The 21,836-nt window shown below is 38.1% G+C and overlaps 1 protein-coding gene across 1 annotated transcript in view; it reads right to left on the bottom strand.

Annotated features, from left to right (window-relative positions):
- Positions 1-225: 225 nt before the first annotated feature.
- Positions 226-21,836, bottom strand: part of LOC113068060 (scavenger receptor class F member 2-like) — a 33,732-nt gene continuing 12,121 nt past the window's right edge. The window contains exons 7-11 of the mRNA XM_026240634.1: positions 20,015-20,118; positions 14,845-14,959; positions 13,491-13,615; positions 5,149-5,298; positions 226-3,528 (exon numbers count right to left, since the gene is read on the bottom strand). Coding sequence (XP_026096419.1) covers positions 2,426-3,528; positions 5,149-5,298; positions 13,491-13,615; positions 14,845-14,959; positions 20,015-20,118 — 1,597 coding nt within the window. The 3' untranslated portion in view covers positions 226-2,425. The remainder of the gene's footprint in view (positions 3,529-5,148; positions 5,299-13,490; positions 13,616-14,844; positions 14,960-20,014; positions 20,119-21,836) is intronic.

Raw genomic sequence — 21,836 nt, 5'->3', positions numbered from 1 at the left:
GGTAACACTTTAGTATAGGGACCAATTCTTTTTAATGACTTTTAACTTTTAATTTTGTAAAATGGACTATTCAAATTTTAAGCAAAAGTACAATTGAATAATCTTTCATTGACTCAATGTAAAATCTTGTCTTTTGTGTATTAGTTGAACATTATATTATATCATATTATATTAAATTATACTGAATGTTGAAGGGAGAGCCATTTGATACCTGTACCCTCTAGATTCATGAGCTACAGGTTTGATTTTATTTCAAATACAGTAACTGAACAACCACACATCAACATAGAAAGGCAAAAATCAGGACACTATTAATGAAGATAATGCATGTTACTGATAATTCTCCATATTTTAAGGCTGAACTTTAGTCAAAGCTCATGCCAAAAGTCAGAGTAGAAAAAAAAAAAATCTGCTATTCATACTCCCATAAAGTCATATACCGTGGATGGTAAAGTTCTGGATTTGTGCAAAAACATGAAAAGTCGTTTTTTGTCATAGGTTCCAAGTAACAGAACGGCAAAACCAAAACATGGGCTAACATGCATAGATATCTCACAGCGATCTCTCACTGAACTCTGCATCATGCAGTCTATCGTTCATAAAAAAAGCCAAACAATAACATCCACAGAGAAATGTGAAAAAAGATATTTTGAGAGCAAAGAGAAATATATTTAAACATTGCATCCAAATGTACCTGATCCTTGCACATAAAAAAAAAAAAAAAAATGTTATCAAAATTGAAAACCAGTTCATTTGACACACACACACACATAACATAAAAAAGCAAGATATAAGTTGTATAAGCACAGCTTACAAATTAGGGTAAAAATAGTGTTACAAAATATCTTAGCATGTAGAAAAATATAAGGTACCATATGTGGGAATAGCAGTTACTGTACAAACAACTGAAAAGCTTTCGGTGAACTTGCTTAAAAATACCGCAGACCCAGATTGAACATTTAACCATAGGTTCTTTGTTAAAAAATAACCATCCAGTTTTTCATGAATTCTTTCTGTTGGTGTCATTCTAAAAAGTATTTAAAGGTGCTTTAGGGTGTTTAAGATAGTAAGCTTAAAAAACACACTGCAGTCATGAGCCATTCTTGTTTTCATTTTAGCCACAGAAAACATTTTTGTTGGTTGCACTGAACTTCCTGCAACTGTATAGTCAAGGCAAACTCCTTTAATAACCTTTAATCGGACTCTTAGGTTGCTTTATACTGGCATCGTTAAAGCATTTCATTGTTTCTATGGCAGGACAAATGATATTTGATGGTAAAAGTCTGTAGGTTGCAACTGCTGTGTGTATGTGTACAGTATATATAAATAATGTATGCAATTTGTTTTCATAAAATGCCAGTGAGCACTATACTAATGTCGTAGCTATACTATAGAAACATGTACAGAAAAGCATGTGAGATTTGCAAAGCATAATATAATTACTTGGTTTAATAATTATTTAAGTGCTGATTCAAAACTGATTTAAAACAAGTTCAAAACTGATTGAAACATTGTAATTTATTTTTCCTGTGTATTTCCTATTTCATCAGGAAGTTCCGCAAGGACTGAATTTTATTTGGATGAGAATTTGAAAACTCCCCAGTGTACAAGATCTATCGCAAAGGAGAAAGATTGTATAACTGTACTTATTTCTGAACTTTTAGAACTATAATATCATATAAACAGCATGAAAAGCCAAGAAAACAAACTAAATTGTCATTATATGGGGTGTTTATCTGGCCTGAAAAAAATAATGCATTACCGATTGTGTGTACTTTGTGGGTAAAGGAAAAACTAGTGCTAAGCTTCAACATCAAGAAAAGACATCACTGTGGATTTGCAAGAAATACCATTTAAGCTTAAAAAGCATGATACAAAGTGAAGTACTGATGACAGTCAATCAAATGACATGTCTTAAAACCCAAGCAGAGAATTTCCTTCATCATTTACAATGTATTGAATATACTGATACAGCCTGAGAGAAAATGAATATTGGAATCATTCTTTCTGTACCTTTAAAGTACCTTTGGTTCATTCTTTACACCTATGAATGCAGTGCTAAATACAACCTTTCAGACACAAAACCCTGCTGATCACACAAGTACGATAATATCGGAAAATCTCTCTTTGAACGTGGAGTGATGCATATGTAAAACTGAGAGCATACTGATGAGCTTATTACATTAAAATCATTTAACCTTCCTTTTTAATACTGTACACAAGCCACGGCGTTGTTTTCAATTCCTGGTCTTCAAAGAGTTAAGTAAAACCACAATCCATCAAAATATTAAATCCCATAAGCAGCTCGTCCATTAAAAAAAAAAAAAAAAAAAAAAAAATCCATCCAATTCCTTTATAATGTTTAATGAAAGAAAAACTGCAGATTTATATTCTCAAAAATGGATGCACCAATGTGATCAAAGAACTACTTGACAGTCTGAGGTGGCATTATGGCTGTCTTTGGAGTGGTTTTGCCTTCCGTCTCCAGTGTTCCCTCCTTTCCTTTCTTCCTTGGTGGTTTTTTGATGGGCGTTTTCTTTGGTGTGGCATCTCCTTCAACTCTGGTCCCATTAACCCCAAGCTTTTCTGGGCTTTTAGGTTCAGGTGTAGAGTCTGAAACTGGAGCCACCATCTTCTGGAGGTTGTTGGAGCAGGGAAGAAGGGGCTTGTTGGTCCCAGTTGCAGAGCGTTTGGTCTTTTGAGGTGGGGTGGGTTTCTCTCGGTTGGCGTGAGGTGTTGACACACCGTTGGGCTTGATGCCCACCGTGAGACTCTCATTCCGGTTAAGACTTTGGGTCTTTTCCTTCAGCTGAGCCGCGAGTAGCGTGGCGGCCTCAGAGTTCATGTGTGGATGCATGATCTTTGGGCTCTTGGGTGGATCTTTGTTGGTCTCGTTTGTTTTCTTGTCTGAGTGGAAGTTTCCGATCTTCTTCAGGGCGTTCTGGAATGTTCCATTGAGGTGCTCAATGGTATCTGAAGCTTTGTGAGATTTGCTTTTGCTTGGTGATTCGGGTCCATCTGCCTTCATACCGTCCTGATGCTTTTCACGGTTCTTGCTGGACTTATCCTTTGACCTCTGCTTCTCATCAACCTTTCCAGAACTTTCTGAGTTGTTCTTCTTCTTCTCTTTTTGTGGTGACGGAGACTGGCTTTGCTCTGTTTGGTTGGTTCCAGATGTTCCGTGGATCCAGGACACCTTTGGTTTGGTAGAAGGGTCTGGAGGACGAGGCTTTGTCTTCTCTTTTGTCTTCTCCGGTGAGGCGTTGTCCTCCTCCTCTTTGGAATTTTTGGAAAGGCGGGCAACATGGGCGTAAACGGCTCCTATGGTTGACTCAGAACCACTGGTGGAACCCTCGCTGTCTGAAGACTTGAGGAGAGGCTGCTCACTCCCATCACTAACGTACTGCTTTGTAGTTTCTCTTGTGTCTTTGAGGGATGTGTATTCTCCTGCATCCTCATCACTGGGGGTCGATGGTGTTTCTTGAGCAGCGCTAGAATTTCGCTTGTCACAGCTCTCATTCGTAGTCTCTGAAAAAGTGAGTAAATGGAAAGGGTGAGTAGAAGACTTGGTTAAGTCTTAGTTCTATTAAACATCACAAAAACAACTTATTCAAAAACATTGATTCATTTAGAAACAAATTAGTTACTCTACCAAACCAATTAATTTAATTTGTTTAAACCACTATTCTGTGTTCTATGGCATAGCAAAAAATACACAAAATACATGGAGATATTGTTTCTAAAATGCAAATGACAAATAAACAGCTCATTCACGCAATCTCTTATTCTGTTTCACTTTGTGACGAGTCAGCTGCCTCCTCCCTGATTATCATCGGCACCCCATCCTAAATCGCCACCTTTCACCATGCTCCCGACAGGAGTGGGTGTGTGAGAGAGGAGGGGCGTTGGATAAGTCAGGGCCCTTCCTGGACCCTTCCTCCACTAACACTGCCCGACCCACACGAACCCCGCAGCACGACGAGGACAACAGATCCCCTGTTTATTTTGGACACTGTTTCCCTTTGGCCACTATTTTTCCCTCTTTTACTTTATTTTCTGTTAATATAAGCCTCTCCGAGGCCTGACGCCCCTCCCACTGTGTCTGTCGTTTGCTCCTCCTATTACACTGGTGGAGAATGCGGGCAAGGCGAAGCCTAGACAGCACAGTTGGGAAACACCTGGTGACGTCACTCCCTCTCGCTCGCAAAAGTTCGCGAAAACCCGGACTGGGACAGACGAACGACGGAGACAGCCTCCCAGCCACAAAAGGGGTAAGTGACTTCTCTGTTATTGTCATTTTGCCCTGTGGTTGGTTGAGGCTGTCGACTAAAATCTGGTTTCTCTGTCCCTTTTCTGGTGTGCTGCGAGAATCCCCGTCCTGCACACTCTGACCATTTTGGAGCCTGGTTGAGGAAGGTAGCATTCCCGCGCCACCAGAGACGTGAGCTGCCGGACCCGTGGTCCAGAAAAGAACCACACCAGTTTACACGACCGACGGGCCAGGATGCCCTCCGCCCCTTACCTGGACCCTTCTTCCACTAACACTGCCCGACCCACACGAACCCCTCAGCATGATGAGGACACCAGATCCCCTGTTTATTTTGGACACTGTCCCCTTTTGGCCACTTTTATTCCCTCTTTTACTTCATTTTCTGTTAATAAAAGCCTCTCCGAGGCTTCCTTATAAAATATAAAAATGTTTTTTTTTTAATATATACTATGCAAGAATGCTCTTATTTGGTAATTGTTGTCTTTATATTTTTAGATAGATAGATAGATAGATAGATAGACACAGAATAAAGTAAGGACTCCTAAAGAATATTGTATGCTTTATGAAACACCAAAACTGCACATTAAGATTAAACCGTTTTCCTTAAAACGCTTTTATCAGTTCTCCAGCAATCTCCCACACAACAGTTTATGCAGAAAGTCCTGAGTCACATCCTGAAAGTGCTGCATCTACTGACCTGGCCATTTGTAGCATTTACTGTTCGTGTTTTCTCAGTGCACGTGATATACGCACCCAGAGGGCAACCGTTTACCACAGAATGGGGTCATTTAATAAAATTGTCTGGAGATTTCTTATCTCCCTTATCTGTTTTCCATGTTGCACAAACAGATGGCTTATCTGCACTAGTCCCTGCTCACCTTCGTTGGGTATGCAGTAAACGGGCCCATCTTCACTCGTCTCAAAGGAAGAGAAGGACTCCTGGGATGACCATGATGGACAAGGCTGGTCCACCACGGAGGGCGGCTCGATAATACTGTTGAAGGTGTTCTCAGGATCGTGGTGGGTGACTAAGGGTTTGGACAAGGAGAAAACAAACAGAGAGGTCAGGTCAGATCAGTTGAAGAAGGCTCCCTGGGTTCCACAACACACAAAGGCTCTTTGACAACATATGTGATGATGTCATGGTCTACAGTCTGCATTAGAGACCCACAGCGGCAAATAGTGGAGCGTGGATAATCTGTATGAATGCCGGCATTGACACACATGAGTGAAATGCTGGACTTCAAAGCACACTTGAAGAATTATCTGAGATCATCTGAAGAGCTAGGAATTTATGGGGGTAAAATAGATTATGGTTAGGGTTAGTACTGCTAATTAGAGCTGGTTTGGTGTTGATGGAACAACATGACCATGTTGTTTAGAAGTAAAAAAAAATCTTATTTCAATTTTTTAACATGTAATGCCTCCAGATGTTGTACTTACATTTTTTGACTTCCATTTCCAAAGAAAAAAAACGTGTTGGGAAGGTTACTTTGGAAATGTTACAGATTACAAGTTACCCCATTTAAAATGTAAGTAGTGTAACTATTTCCTTTCCTTGGTGAAATACAGATTTAAAATCATAAGATATAGTTTGATAGCTATGATACTTTTTTTTTTTTTTTTATAAAATATTTGCGTAGTTATAATAGGAAGCACTCGGATCTTACAAGGCCTTGGGGAAAAAAAACAGTTAATTTAAAAAATAAAGCAACCAAAATAGGAAATAAAACAGTTATCAAATTCCCATGTGTCTTATTCTGTGTCCTAAACTCCTGGAACAGTCATTACAATTTTGGAAAGAAATCAATCAAATCTGAATGCTTGTAAAAATACTCAGATGTAACACCCCTTTGTAATCTTTTTGTTTCTTTTAACAATGGCTCATCAGGAACTAAAAATGCTGTCTACTCACAAAAGATTACAAATCTACAGCGGTAACTTTTTCCCCGGTTCTCCTGCATGTGACTTTGGTCCTAATGAAGGTCAGAGTGGTTTTCAAGAGGCCGCTTCCTTCCGCCCACTTATATGTGATGATGCATTCATGCTGACTTAGGAAAGATGGTCAACTCAGGATTCCTGTGGTCTGCTGTTCACATCTCCTTTCAGGATGAACTAGAGTAGATGCTAACCACAATTTCTTGGCCTGGTTACGCCTCTCTCATGCTGCTCTTTTGGCTATTTGGCCATGTGAAGCATTCCAGGCTAGATCAGAAGATGTCTTTCAAGTCAGCATGCATTTAAAATGGGCTTCTTTTGCATTTCTAGATTTTCTACTTTTAAACTTAATCCATCTCTGAAACTACTCTCCTTTTTAAGTGACATCATTAAGACCTTCTTGTTCAGCCATTCCCCCTCCATCCATCTGTCTCCATTATGGCTCATAACACACATTTTTCAACAATCCAATTAAATCCTGATGGATCAGACATGCTAGTCCATATTCACGCTTATTAAATGTCTAGTTTAATTCTGAAATGCATCGGTTGCATAAGTAGTAATTGATTGTTAAATGTTGTTTCATCATATGGTTTCAATTACTAGTAGCTTTTACATTTAAAACTCCCAGCAACCAGATTTACAGATGTTCAGCTCTTGACAAACTATGGGCTGTTTAGTTTAGTTTACTCATGAAGTGAATAATAACTCAAAGGCCAAAACAAAGTGAACTTTCATGTTGAGTTTTTGCATATGTGTTTTAGATCTAGAAAAACTCTATCTTTTGCAATCAGCTCACAAATGGCTTCTTCCAACGCTCTCCCAGGGTGGAAAAAAGCTTTAAAAGTAAATTTGCTAAAATAAACATTTCAGCAGCACATAGCAGTGAAAACCACAGAGAAATAAAACCGCATTTTTGGAGTTTTGCCTTCAGTGAAACAATTTACATTCCATACTTTATCCTTTTTTTCCAAACAGCTGTAGATGATGGAAGAACTTTCCTGAAATGTCAAAGGAATATCTCCTCTCTGTGTACTGCTGTTCATGTCACCAGTATTCAGATCATGCAGATTCATGATGCCCCGTGGGACTGTGAAATGGCATGATATGAATACATGCAAACAGATTCAGTGCAGTTGCTGAGCGATTTACTGACATCGGAGACTTGGCTGGTCTGGCTGCCCACCCTGTGCTCTACAGGCCTTGAACAAAAGAACATTACTGGGACATCCCAGCTGCACAAGTCCCCACAGCTGCAGAAACTACTCTGGTGTAGGGGCAGCAGGTGGCCTGTCTCTCTGACGCCTCTCCAGAAACATGTTTATAGACTTGGACTAAGAGAAATGTACATCAAGAGCTGAGCACAGGAACATTGTCCATGGCTCATTCTTTACAGGGTTTTATTTGTCTAAAATATGTGAGAACATGAACCTAAATTAAGCTAGTATGCTATAGAAGTAAAACGTAATTTCAGTTAATTTATTATTAGTTTATGGTTTATTTAAAATAAATGTGTATATATTACAAGTATAATGTATATTCGAAAAAAATTGTATATAAAATGTTTATAAAACACACATGAACATATACATTAATATACAGTAATATATATATGATATTTAGTATAATTATATGTTTTATTTTATATAATATAATTTAAATATCTGACAATATGGTAGTGGGAATTTTGTGGTTTATTGTGATGGGCCTAAAACATGCTATGTTTATTTTGAGATTTTTTTTTATTATATTTTGTGTGTGTTCTTGAACGTGCTCTTGACAGGTCTTGTGAGGATCATTCAAATATGGCTGTTTTATTCAAAACAGATTGACTGTAGAAATGTTTCTCCTAAACTATTCATCTGAATTATGGGAAGACCGAATGTAGGTCACAAGGAGATGAAAGGGTAAACATTCTTTTTTTCTTTTTCTAAATCTAACATTACCAGCTGTAGTAAAAGGGCTCTAAAAGCACACTGTGGTAAATTTGGTAACTTCCTGTCTGAAAACCCCCCAGCCCCCTGCTCGCTCTCCTTTGAGGGTAGAGTTACAAAAAAAAAAAAAAAAAAAAAAGTGGGGGAAGAAAAGAAAGGGAAAAATAGCAGACCTCACTGCTGCAGTTGGCCATTGAGGATAGCAGAACCGCTGGCTTGCAACAGGAAAAGGAGGAAGAAGAAAAAGAGGGAAACAGAGAGCGATATTTTCATCCAGCTCCTCCCATTAAGTGAAGAGTTGGAGGGGGTTGGGAAGAGAATGGGGTAAACGTTACATATGCGTTTGCTTGCAGTTCTTCCTCCCATATGTTATTGCGAACCCCAGTTGTTGACCGATCAAGAGTGAGCGTGAAAAGAAACGTTTTTCTTTGATTTTTGCAGTCCCTGAAATCATTTAACACTTTTTGATTTGTCAGATGAAAGACATTCTCACTAAGTTTTCTCATAAAGTCTGAGGATGAAAGGGCCGGTTTGTGTTCGAGAGCACATCTCTTCAGCTAAAGTGCCATCTTCTTATTGCATTTTACTACTTGCTTATTCTTTGTTGTCTATCCAGGTTTTTTTTTTTTAAACAATCTGCAGGCCACACGCACCCCTTACCAACAGTGACATTATTGTTTTACAGAGCATTTTTCTTTACTCTGTTCTGATGGCAGTGACTCTTAACTTATGTAATGTGGTAAATAGCATGGAAGCACGTGTCTCTTGGAGATCAGCATGGCCCTGGGCTTTCTCTCGGTCATTAAATAACTAAATAAAGCTCACCCGTGACTGCCTGTTACCCATACACTGGGGTATTGTGTGTTTTAATTAAAACTGTGGCATCCTTGTTCTTCGTAAAATCACCATTCAGCTCTCGTTCACTTTATTGTGACTGTTAATTTTTGTTTGGGGATGATCCAAGTGGCTCTTTTGGAGACTTAGTTCACATTGTGAGAGGCTTTTATCTGATTTTATTTTTTAATTTTTCTTAATTTTTGCTCAAAGGCTTTTAGTCAGCTGGTGTTTTAGGGTTTTATAGTGGATTTATGAAGTCATTTCTTCTCAAGATCTTAGCAGATTAACCACATTTACACTGTCAAAATATCTTTCATTTTCAACTGATTATCTATTCTTTTATCATTTAAAACCCAACAATGTTTTTGTTTGTCTTTAACATCTTACACTGTAAAATATATAACTTAAATCTTGTGTTTTTTATTATCTTTTTTATATACTGTAAATATAGAATTTTATATGCTATGATATTTCAGACATATTCAACTGCAAGCTAAATGGAAGTAGTACACTGAAAATAAAATTATCATCATTTACATACTCCGCAGCCAAATAATATTTTATCCTTATATTCAGACTGCTTTTTTTCCATAAAACAAAAGCACAAAGTGACCAGAGGATGTAAATCTCAACTGTAGCTCTCAAATCTCATTCTCTTGTGTCTTTTCTTTTTCAAAAATGACACCTTATTTGATATCATTCATTTTTATATCAACCAAGTTTATCTGGTTGATCAACTTCGTATACGTGTATATAAGTGTATATGATATTTGAGTACTTGTTCCCCACAAATGTAATGTGTGACTTCAGAAGGCTTGAAATGGAAATACATGTGCTCAGGGGAAAATGTTATAATCCTTTTTATTTTTTCTGTTTTGGGAACTTGACAGCCCCAAGTATGAAAAAGAGCAGCTTCTGCATTTTGTTAAAATTGTGAGTTGTTTTCCACAAGTGTGGAACAAGTTGACGGTGAGCAAATGATGACTGAGTTTTTATTTTTGTGTGAACTTTCCCTTAAAAGTGAATCATTCAGTTGTGGAAATCATGTAGCTCACATGATTTCCACAACTGAATGATTCACTTTTAAGGGAAAGTTGGCGTAGGTTTGACCTCTTTTATTTGTGCATGCTAAAGCAAAACAGCTGTAAAACACCACAGCAAAACTAACCCACTTTTTTCTTTATTTAAAAAGCCCAACACACTTTCTTTACTGTGCTGGTGGTGTTAACTCAATTATGCCATGCCTTTTGCAATTTGCTCTCTGAGATGAAGTCCAAAATGAATATCACAAACAAAACTGCCTTGAAAATGTATAATATGCTTTCATGGCCACTTTAATATTCTTTCTAAAACCTCTCCTGGCAGCCGCAGCTAATACAGTTCCCCAACCACAAGAACTCCACACACGGGTTCCATCCTGGCAAAAACAGAGGAGTCTTTGATTGGGGAACAGTTAGCTCCCAGCCGTCTGTTTTAACAAGAAATAGGGAAATGAGGAATGAAATGCGGGGAATACGAAAACAAATGTCTGTTTGGGTACAGATTAATAAGGACTCAAAGCTTCACAAGGAGCCAAGGGAAATATAACGTGCACCAAAAGCATTCCATTCAGATTAAACCCTAAAGATTTTGTTTGGGTCAATGCAGAGTGCTTAAGGTTTTGCTATATTTATAGTTTATGACAATATTGTAAATGTTGTTTTAACAATGTACATGTCCTCAAAAGCAAAAACACATCTTGAGAGTCCAAAAGCATTTTCTGTGTGATGAAGCATATGTGCACATGGCTATTGACTTCATTTTGCACTAATCAGTTGTTCCACAAGGTGGCAACACTGACTCAATCGAAACTAAAGAGATGGAACAACAGCAGATGCCTGCACTGACAAGTACTTGTGAGAGAGGGTTATGAGAGTGGTAACTTTAGTTAAAAAGAGTACAAAATAATTTTTATAAGTCATAACTAAAATAAAGCAGACATTGGACTAAGATGAATTTTTCTTCAGCACTTGTCGACCGTCTACACACATGTATGCTACTCATTTGGCTACATATGCTAGCGTATGCATAAAAAAAAAAAAAACAAAACACTGAAGTATACAGTACTTTGGCCATTATAATGTTAGAATGCTTCATTTTGAACAAATTGTTTGAATGAATGAATCACTCTTTAAGGCAGGGAGTTAATGCAGCCAAGACAAGAACAAAAACCACACATCATTTTTTTTTTTTTTTAAGGTGCCAACAGAACTATCATTCTGTCATCAGACAACCAAAGATATTCAACAGTGGACAAAGTATGCAGATACTTTGGCATTACAGGTGCATCTCAATAAATTAGAATGTTGTGGAAAAGTTTATTTATGTCAGTAATTCAACTCAAATTGTGAAACTTGTTCACACAGGCTGAAGTAGCTTAAGTCTTTGGTTATTTTAATTGTGATGATTTTGGCTCACATTTAACAAAAACCCACCAATTCACTATCTCAACAAATTAGAATATGGTGACATGCCAATCAGCTAATCAACTCAAAACACCTGCAAAGGTTTCCTGAGCCTTCAAAATGATCTCTCAGTTTGGTTCACTAGGCTACACAATCATGAGGAAGATTGTTGATCTGACAGTTGTCCAGAAGACAATCATTGAAATCAAGACACCCTTCACAAGGAGGGTAAGACACAAACATTCATTGCCAGAGAAGCTGGCTGTTCATAGAGTGCTGTATCCAAGCATGTTAACAGAAGGTTGAGTGGAAGGAAAAAGTGTGGAAAAAAAAGATGCACAACCATCCAAAAGAACCACAGCCTTGTGAGGATTGTTAAGCAAAATCGATTTAAGAATTTGAGTGAACTTCACAAGGAATGGACTGAGGCTGGGGTCAAGGCTTCAAGAGCCACCACACACAGACGTGTCAAGGAATTTGCTGAACTACAGACAACGTCAGACGCGTTTTACCTGGGCTAAGTAGAAGAAGAACTGGACTGTTGCCCTGTGGTCCAAAGTCTTCTTTTCAGATGAGAGCAAGTTTTGTATTTCATTTGGAAACCAAGGTCCTAGAGTCTCATAGCCCAAGTTGTTTGAAGTCCAGTGTTAAGTTTCCACAGTCTGTGATGATTTTGTATGCAATGTCATCTGCTGGTGTTGGTCAATTGTGTTTTTTGAAAACCAAAGTCACTGCACCCGTTTACCAAGAAATTTGGAGCACTTTAAGCTTCCTTCTGCTGACCAGCTGAAGGTTCAGTCACAGCTGAGTTCATTTTCCAGCAGGATTTGGCACCTGCCCACACTCCCAAAAGCACCAAAAATTGGTTAAATGACCATGGTGTTGGTGTGCTTCACTGGCGAGCAAACTCACCAGACCTAGACCTGAACCCCAGAGAGAATCTATGGGGTATTGTCAAGAGGAAAATGAGAAACAAGAGACCAAAAAATGCAGATGAGCTGAAGGCCACTGTCAAAGAAACCTGGGCTTCCATACCACCTCAGCAGAGTCACAAACTGATCACCTCCATGCCACGCCGGATTGAGGTAGAAATTAAAGCAAAAGGAGTCCCTAACAAGTACTGAGTACATGTACAGTAAATTAACATTCCAGAAGGCCAACAATTAACATTTTTTTTTTTTTTATTGGTCTTATGAAGTATTCTAATTTGTTGAGATAGTGTGTTGTTGTTAAATGTGAGCCAAAATCATCACAATTAAAATAACCAAATACTTAAACTACTTCAGTCTGTGTTCATTGAATTTATTTAATACACAATTTCACAATTTGAGTTGAATTATTGAAATAAATTAACTTTTCCACAACATTAAATTTTTTTGAGATGCACCTGTATTTTATGCTATTTTTTATTAATCAAAAAAGAAAAAGAAAAAAAAAACCTTGATGCTGGTTGCTATTCACTGCCATTACATGAATATGCATGAACGTCACCTTTCTTAAAATTTCTTCTTATGGCATAGAGCATGAGAACACCTCCAGGGTGAATAAATGATGACTTCATTTTCATTTTTAGGTGAACTATTCCTTTAGGGGAGTTCATACATGACACAGACTTGCAATGTGTCCTGACATTGCATGGCAGCTCAATGGTTTTATCAATGGACCAATATATATTTTTTTTTTTAGATGTGTTAAAAAAGTGTTAAACTGAATGTAAAAAAATGTCACTTGAGGCTTGCATACTTCAGTTGCACTCCCTTTAGCTGATCCAGAATGCATCCAACAATTAATAAAAAAATAAAGGTTTACCTAAAAGTTTATTTTGCCAACATGTAAAAATGACTCTGTCTTGTCTGTTTAGGCTCGGAAATGTGCATCAAAATACACTTTTAACACAAAAATCATACTTGCTAAACATGCTGTTTTTGTTAAATCACTGGAGTCTAAACATCAGGCACATCTTATTAAGAGCTAACATCTTATTTCGTCTGTTGCATGGATCTGTTTACTCATGACACATTGACCTAAACCATATGTAATTTCAGATGATGGAAAACGAAGACATACCAACAACTTTGGGTAGTTTCTGTCTCCTCAGAGGGATTCTGGGGAGTTTGGTGCTGATTCGACTGAATCCACCGCAGAGGATTATTTTGGCCTTCTTGCTGTTGGTGGAGTTTTCCTGGTCAGGGCTAAAGGAGAAGAGTGACGTTAGACCAACATTACACTGACTAGAAATGGATTGCATATTGTAGATCGGTGTTATTGTAGATTGATTGCCTTCTAGCATAAACTGCATGGAGATTGTAGATATGATGCTCAAATGAAAAAGAAATGGAGGGATTAATTTGCCTCACGGGCAAACTGAGGAAATCTAAGCTCAGTTGGTTATACGTTCTTTAGTTTTCCAGCCATTGAGAAAAGGTGGAAAGTTTAAGAAAACAGCCGACTGTGATTTTCTAGAACACGAGAGTCTTGAGTTTTCCCGACTGACTGCGGAGAACAGAAGAGGCTTTCACTTCAGCGAACTGTGAACAATTCTGATGACAGGCTTTGTTAAAAGATGATTTTTGCCAGGGGTGTAAGAACAGAGTGCATTTGAGGGAGACACAAGGGCCACGTTCACACTGTCAATGCAGAATAGGCTGTCAGTATGGTTTTACAGCACCAAATACAGCTGTGTTCACAAACTGTTTGTACAGTTTGAGCAGAACCACTCTAGAGAAGTTGTTTTAAACTGTTTTATAATAAAGAACAGTACAACTCTTTCAACTTAGCTAAAAACAAGAAAAGACTGGAATAATAATTCTGGAAATTCAGCTTTGCATCACATGAATAAATTACATTTAGTTTTATACTACAAGAGAAATTTGCTGCATTTTTAATCAGATAAATGCAGCAAGTCCAAAACTTTTTAATGGTATTGCATTTGAGTTTAAACTAGTATTTCTGATTATTTAATTGGGGAAGTGGAATATCTGACACGCTCAAATCTTTTTTCTTTTTTATTTAAAAGTGAAGTATGTAAGTTAAAAATTATTTTTTTTTCAAAGTAGTTCTGCCTCAAACTTACTCAACTGGTTAAGCCAAATTTTGTCATCAATACACTCAAAAATGAAGCCGTCCTTTTTAAAAATTCATTGACATACACGTTTACCTATCAAATCTGAGGTTTACACAGCATTTGCGAATTATTTCGTAAAGTTGTGAAAGTCCATTTTATGTGCAAATGACTCATATTTGTGAAAGTTTCATGAATGAGGCCTGGTTAAATGGTTAAATTTACTAAAATCTGTAAATAAACTTCTAATGTTGTCTTGCATATTAAACTGCAAATGGAGAAAGTATTTTAAACTTTTTAGTCAGAAGGCTGCGACTTCCTAAGAACTGGATTGTGAAACTAGTGTTGATTTGTCCTTACTTGCGGTTGTCTTTGTTGCTACAGAGGAAGCAGCAGCACAGCAGAGAGAGAAGAACCACCAGCAGGAATGTCACCAGCGTTCCCGCAGCTATTACTCCCATCCGCTGATTAGGATCTGAGAGAAAGACAGACAGAAAGAGTTTGCCAATTTACCTCAAAATTGCCCTGATGGAAACATGGCTGTAGTAGGAGACTGTTGTTGTGCAGAACAACAGGTGAAACCTTTATTTTAAATGCTCAAAGTCTGAAAAGCAATTGAAAACACTGAATTTGAAATTCAAACTAAGAAAACGTTTCATGTTACATTATTGCACATGGCGTTTCACATTAAACAGCTTTAAAAAGGTTGAATTTGGCCTGCTAAGGAAATATTTACAGGAGTTAAACATTTCCATTCATGCAAAAAGTAGTTTATTTTGAATGCGGAACAAATCTTATGGATTTTTAAAAAGAAATAAACACTTTTAGTCTTTTTAATGCAGTAATGCTTAAGTTTACACAGCATGAAAGTTAATGATCCTTATAAGTACCCTGCAGAATGCCGCAATTGACCAGTCAAAGTCAAGAGCTGTGTAGTAATTTCAAATTGGTACACAGAATAATTTCATGTTGCATCATTGCAAATGTTAGATTAAACAGGTTTTACATTTCCTTGAGCTTAAAGAACACTCTGCCCGAAATGAATTAAACGTCCTCGCATTACTACACGGGTTCAGGAGTTTAATAGCTAGCAGTTGTGTCCTGTGAGATGCAGGACGTCTGCCAGTGGCTTCTTTGCATCTGTTGCCAACAGGCATTATTACTGGAGCATAAAGAGTGGTTATTTGGCTCTTTCGTTCATAAACAAAAACAATGTTGGGATACTTAATTTGGCACTGGTGAGAATAAAGAATTTCAGCTGTTGGATTCACCGTATTTTTTGTCTGGATCATCCATCGTTATTAGCTCAGTAATACATGCTGAAATAATTACTGGCCTTGGATGATCCAGACGAAAAATATGGTGCATCCGACATGTTATGCAATTTTTTATATTTTCACAAGTTCAAAAATGTCCAGAAGTGAAACACATGCAGCAGGCATTATAAAATTTGTACTTCAATTTTAAAGGAATAGTTTCACCCAAAAATTCTAATTTGCAGTACATTTACTCAACCTCAGGTCAACCAAGATGTGAATGAGTTTGTTCATCAGTTCTTCAGAACAGATTTGGGGAAATCTAGCATTCCATCACTTATTCACCCATGGATCCTCGGCAGTGAATGGGTGCCATCAGAATAAGTCTATTGGTCTATCAAGCTCAGTGTTATAAGAAACAAATACATCATTAAGATGTTTTAACTTTAGTCTCTTCTGGCCAAAATACGAGTCCGTAATCCATAATATCATTCCCCAATGCAAAATTCCATCCTCTCTTGTCCTCTCACATCAATATTCATGTATTTGTTTACAACTGTTTTTACTTGTAAACAGTGCTTGATCTGTGCATATTTCTCTCCTGATTTAGATTAGACCAGGGATGTTGTTAAGCCTATTTTAGAGGGGCTGAAGCCACCCCAAAATGTTCCTAAGCCCCCCTAAATGATAATAACAACAACAGACAATAGACTACTATTTTTCTTTTTTCTTTCTCTTTGGAGTGTTACAAGCTCTTGGTGCATAAAGAAGATCTGTAAAGTTGCAAAGACTAAAGTCTGAAGTCTGAAAAGTTGAGTCAACCACACCCTCCTAAAACGGCTCGTTCTAACACTCCCCCACGTGTCTTCGTATGTAACAATGAGGGAAGATTTGGATAACATCCCCCAAGTTTTCACGCAAAGAAAGAAGGCGTAACTTTTACTTTGTGGAGCTTCTGACTTACAACATATAAATAACATACATTTTTTTATATTTAAATAATTTGCCAATGATGATTCAAACGCAAGTTTTAAGCAGTGTAGAGTAGGCTTGTTATTTCTCATTTACAGTTTGAGACCATTCACATTTCCAGTAAATTACTTAAGTTATTTGGTTTATAAATATGCTTGACACTCCCTCTTGAGTTATTCAGTAAAGACTGATTCATACTTCTGCATCAGACCTACGCCGTAGCCTTTACTCGGTAGGCTATGCGTCAGTTTTCATTTATACTTTATGTGTTGTTGTCCGTATCTATGTGCAGTCTGCGCAGGTCTGCGTAGAATTGACACACTGTTTGATTTTTGGAGAGGTGCTCGTCAGGCTATGGCGTAGGCCACGGTTTAGGATGTGCGTCTATGCGTACGCTTTGGTGTAGGTTCGACGCAGAAGTATAAATCAGCCTTTACTCCTAATAGGCAATTGACTGAACTGCTAAAGAGAACTGATTATGGGATGTGCATGAGCAGAGCAGCTGGACAGAGTCTCATCCTGCCTAGTCTCACATAGCCAGACTGACTGCTGAAGGTCTGGAATTCATGGCAGCTTCATTGGCTAAGGCCCGACAGTGAGGCCATTTGACCAACATGTCAAACAACCAATCACAGTTTGTTTCGTTCAGTGTCACGTTTCAGGGTGTGGAAATGTTGCCACAATAACAGACCGGTGTGAAAAACTCTCGAATGTATTTGAAAGATTCTATGCCGCAAACTTTTACTATTTCACATACTTATGAAACTCCAGTGTTTAGGAGAACATGATAAGTTCTCATTGTCACAGTTGTAAACATGACAGATTTCTTATTTCGTGAGGGAGATTCGCATCACATCATCTTTGTTTCCAGGCAGAACGTTAAAGAACGCGACAAACGTCTCCTGGAAATCCTGTAGAATTCAACCAATCCCATGACGACTTCGACACTCCTGAAGTGTTTCCACGTTTGTGTCCCATATGCATCAGACGTTTAGCCAACGGTCCGTGGGTGTGATGTCTAAAGCTGAGACTACGTCCTGCCTGGAGACGGCATGACAGTTTATTAAAGGGTGTAACATTTCTGTCACACCCTTGAGGCATTCAGTTAATCACAATGCACAGGATAGCTGGCCAATCACAGCACACCTCGCTTTTTTTTTAGAATAATGTGCTTTGTAAAAATCTATGCGTTTCAGAAAGTCGGCGCATAGAGGAGAAACAATAATGCACATTATATGGAAAATAATGTGTTTTCTGAACCTTAAACCATATAATCACATTGCATTGCTAAAAAGAACATTATTTTGTGTATTTGGTGCAATGTCATATGACCCCTTTAAGGATAGATGCTTAAAAACATTCACAAATTTGTTTCTTACAGAGGGACTGTCTTTATCTTTCTCAGTCAATTGATGGACTGGAGATTACATGTGGATTACTGTGGTGCTGTTATCAACTGTTTGGACTCTCATTCTGATGGCACCCAATCTTCAAGATTGAAGATTCATTGGTGAACAAGTGATCATATGCTAAATTTATTCAGTCTTTTCTGAAACTCATCTACATTTTGTATGGCCTGAGGGAGAATACATTTTCAGCAAATTTCACTCCATTCAATTTGAAGTGAACTACTCCTTTTTGTTAAACAGAAATTGTTTTCAACAGAACCCAAATATCCCTCTCATAATATTCCTTGTGCAAACATCTGCTTCTAAAAACCAACTGAAAATAGTTAAAGAATAACAACTGGCGACAACCCATTTGACTTTTTGATTTGTGCTGTAGATTCTGTCACAGAAGTGTGGAGCTCAGTCCACACTTGAAAGCACAGCTGTGTTCGAGGAAGGCCTCATTTAGGTCGGCCACGGTGACATTACTGCCTTCACTCAGGTCCCTGTGAAACCTCTGCTGACCCACACCTTTCCTCATTACAGTGTCTCTCTCTTGCTCTCTTCCTGTAGTATTTCTCTCAGCTGTGTGAAACAACCTCAGCTCTCACTAACTCGATGAGCAGGCAGGAAAAGAGCCAAAAAAAGAGCCGTAAAAATAAGAGACCACTCTGGAAACACCATCAGGGGCGCCATGTTAAACTGCTGCTGTCTACGGCAGTGACCTACATAGTGAGGAACTGTTACCAATAGCAACCGTATTTTTATTTTCCTGCACAAGTTTCTCATAGATTTCTGAAGAAAAACAAATTTTAACCTCATTCCTTAACCCAGGAATAAATGTAATTAGGAAGAACTGAATATTCAGATGTTTAGGTAAACAGCATGTTTCTGTAAAAAATATATATTAACATTGATAAAATAAGATCAATTTATAGGACAATCAGACTTGTTTTCAGAGAATATATCTTGGAAGTAAATGTATTTTTCTTACCCCAAAGGCAAATATTTTTGTATGGTGTGGAGCATAACCCTAACAAAAACCATTGCTAAACAAGACAAAAAGTACTTGTCGATTTTTAGGAGTTGGATGAAGGAGATCAACAAAAAAAGTATTTTAATTAGAATATTCAGGCGACAGGTAAATAAATCCACATTAAATCAATGAACAAACATTAACTAGAATGGACAAAATACCAAACAGGAAGAAGACTTTAAAGAAGGCAGCTGACCAGGGGAAAACAGGTGGAGGGAGTTTACTAAATTACTAATGAGCAAATTAATCAAAAACCATAGAAACAAACAAGGCAGGAGAAAGGGAATCACAGAAAACTAAACCAAAACAGATCATGACCATAACAAAGACTTTAAAATAAAATGCATTCCAAAAGGAATTTTTATGCGTTAGTTATGCCTTGTAATACACCCTTGTAATGACCTCAACAGTTACAAAAATATTTTTTTTTTTTTGTCCTGTATGGAACTTTGCATCTTTGGGGGGAAAATACCCATTTTGCACACCACTGACAAAAACAGTTTAGCCTGGAAAAATCAGGGTGGCTGTTATACAATGCATTATGTGTATAATGATCATGACGTGATGTCATGCTGCATTTGCTTTATCTAAAAACATCTCGTTCCACCTTTAGTAACTGACGTGCTCGCAAATCTGTTGAGAGTCAAAAGGTTGAATCTTAAGTTGACTTTGGCATCAACTGGCAACCCCCCCCCCCACACTGCCCCCCCCCCCCCCCCCCCCCCCTTAACGTAATGGAAAATATGACTGATGCTGGACCCCACAACTATGTCTCAACACTTTAGGAGTTCTTCTGTGTCTCCATAGAAAATGACATAACAGAAAGCTCAGGAAATTACATTTGCTTTTCCCAAAGAGAGGCAGGAAGGGTTTCTTACATAGGTTGCAGGCTCCTGACACTGGGTTGCAGTTCTTGTCGTGACATGGACAGACCTGGGCACAGTTCACTCCGAACTGACCCAACTCACAGGTCAGGTTGCAGCTAAAATGAAGAGGAATACAAAGAGCAAATTAACAACACTGATGGAAAAAAAAAAAAAAAATCAATACAAGCATTGTGTGCACATAGCAACAGGAGTTTCCAGTGAAAATGAAACAAGGCAGCTTGGGCAATTAAAGGCAATTATGTTGATATTGGAAATGGAAGAACGGGCAAGAGGAATTTAGCATTTGTAATGAATGAAACAGGAACAGATATCATTTAAAGACTCTGAACTGAAACTGACAAAACATTTTAAAGTGTCTTTCTGAGAATAAAAGTTTTAAGTAACAATGAAATCTATTTCAGTGTGATCTCTGATCCTCTTTCATAAACCGAAAATAAAGGTATGCTATGGTCAGTGCTTTAAGTGGCCCAAAAGAGGTGCCGGTACTCTATTATAGCCTATTTTATAACCGGGGGGGGGGGGGGGGGTGTTGGGGGTGTCTGTGGCCTTGGGTGACGGGATGGGGGGCTTATGATATTAGACTTCGTAGTCTATAATAAAAGATAATGAATTTCAAACCTTAACTAAACACATTTTTATTCAAAGATCAACTGTCTGTCATTACTCTTTAGTCTGCCACAAGAAACAGCAACATTAAAATCATGAACTCAAATGTCATTGTAAAAAAAAACAAAAAAAACAATGACTGTTGTAACAGTGCGTAAATCAGACCTTTGTGTAACGCTAACGTTAATGAGCTTAAACGAAAATCACGAAATAATTGTGTAGCGGAGTATTTTTTGTACACAGTGCCGCGAACTGTCAATCACTTCTGTGCGCGTGCATCACTGTCCTCCTCGCAGCTGCAGCAACTTGCGCTCTCTTCTTCAAGCTTTAAAACAAAAAGGGGACAAAAAGATCATATTGTCTTTGTGCATAGGCTATAGATTAATTAGATAAATGAATATCTAAATTTGTGCCTATAGCCGCCTACGGTATTTTTTTAGAACTTAGAAAAAAGATGCTGCAGCCAATGAGGAGCCAGCGGGGGCTGGCTGCAGGACGACTCAACCTCCGCAGACAGTTTTTAATGTTTATCAGACAATAAATACTCAAGATTTTGCTTTAGTATAATTTTCGGGACAATTAGGGCCAGATTCGGGAGTCGGGACAACAGTTTAGGTTTCGGGACTGTCCCGAATTTTTCGGGACGTCTGGTCACCCTACCTGAAAGAGCTGCATTACTTCATTAGGTTGAGTCTGACCTGCAGTGATATCATGCAGACGTGGTGAGGTGTCTGTCAGCGAATTATCTGATTCTGATCTTGTTCTTTCAGTATTCAGAGTCTGTAGCTAAGATAACATATTAGTTACGTGTTGTTAACTGTATTTGATTTTTAACCGAACCCAGTGTACATTCACAACGAGTTTCACACATTCTCCGGCCACGTTGAGTTGTTGACACTTAACAGTGGGAAAAGTGACATATGCGCTATTCACTTGTATAACTTAAGGGTGAATGGGTAATGTAGTTTCTGCTCTCGGTGGGATGAATTAGGAAGCTTGCATTGTGAAGGGCGCTCTGAAAATCGGCAGTGCAGGTAAAAGATTAAATTCTCTATTAAAACAGATGTCCAAATGAGCGTACCGGTACGCTAAAAGCACGTTCTGGGCGCACGGAGAGGTGGCGGTATGCTCAAGAGCTATATTTGGAAGTGGCGGTACTGAGTACCGGTGCGTACCGGTGTTCTGTCGATTTGTCCTACGCTGTCAG

Source organism: Carassius auratus, linkage group LG30F (genome assembly GCF_003368295.1).
Source record: "Carassius auratus strain Wakin linkage group LG30F, ASM336829v1, whole genome shotgun sequence".
NCBI classification, from domain to species: domain Eukaryota; kingdom Metazoa; phylum Chordata; class Actinopteri; order Cypriniformes; family Cyprinidae; genus Carassius; species Carassius auratus.
The sequence above is the reverse complement of the archived record's forward strand: the minus strand, read 5'-3'. Positions and strand labels throughout refer to the sequence as shown.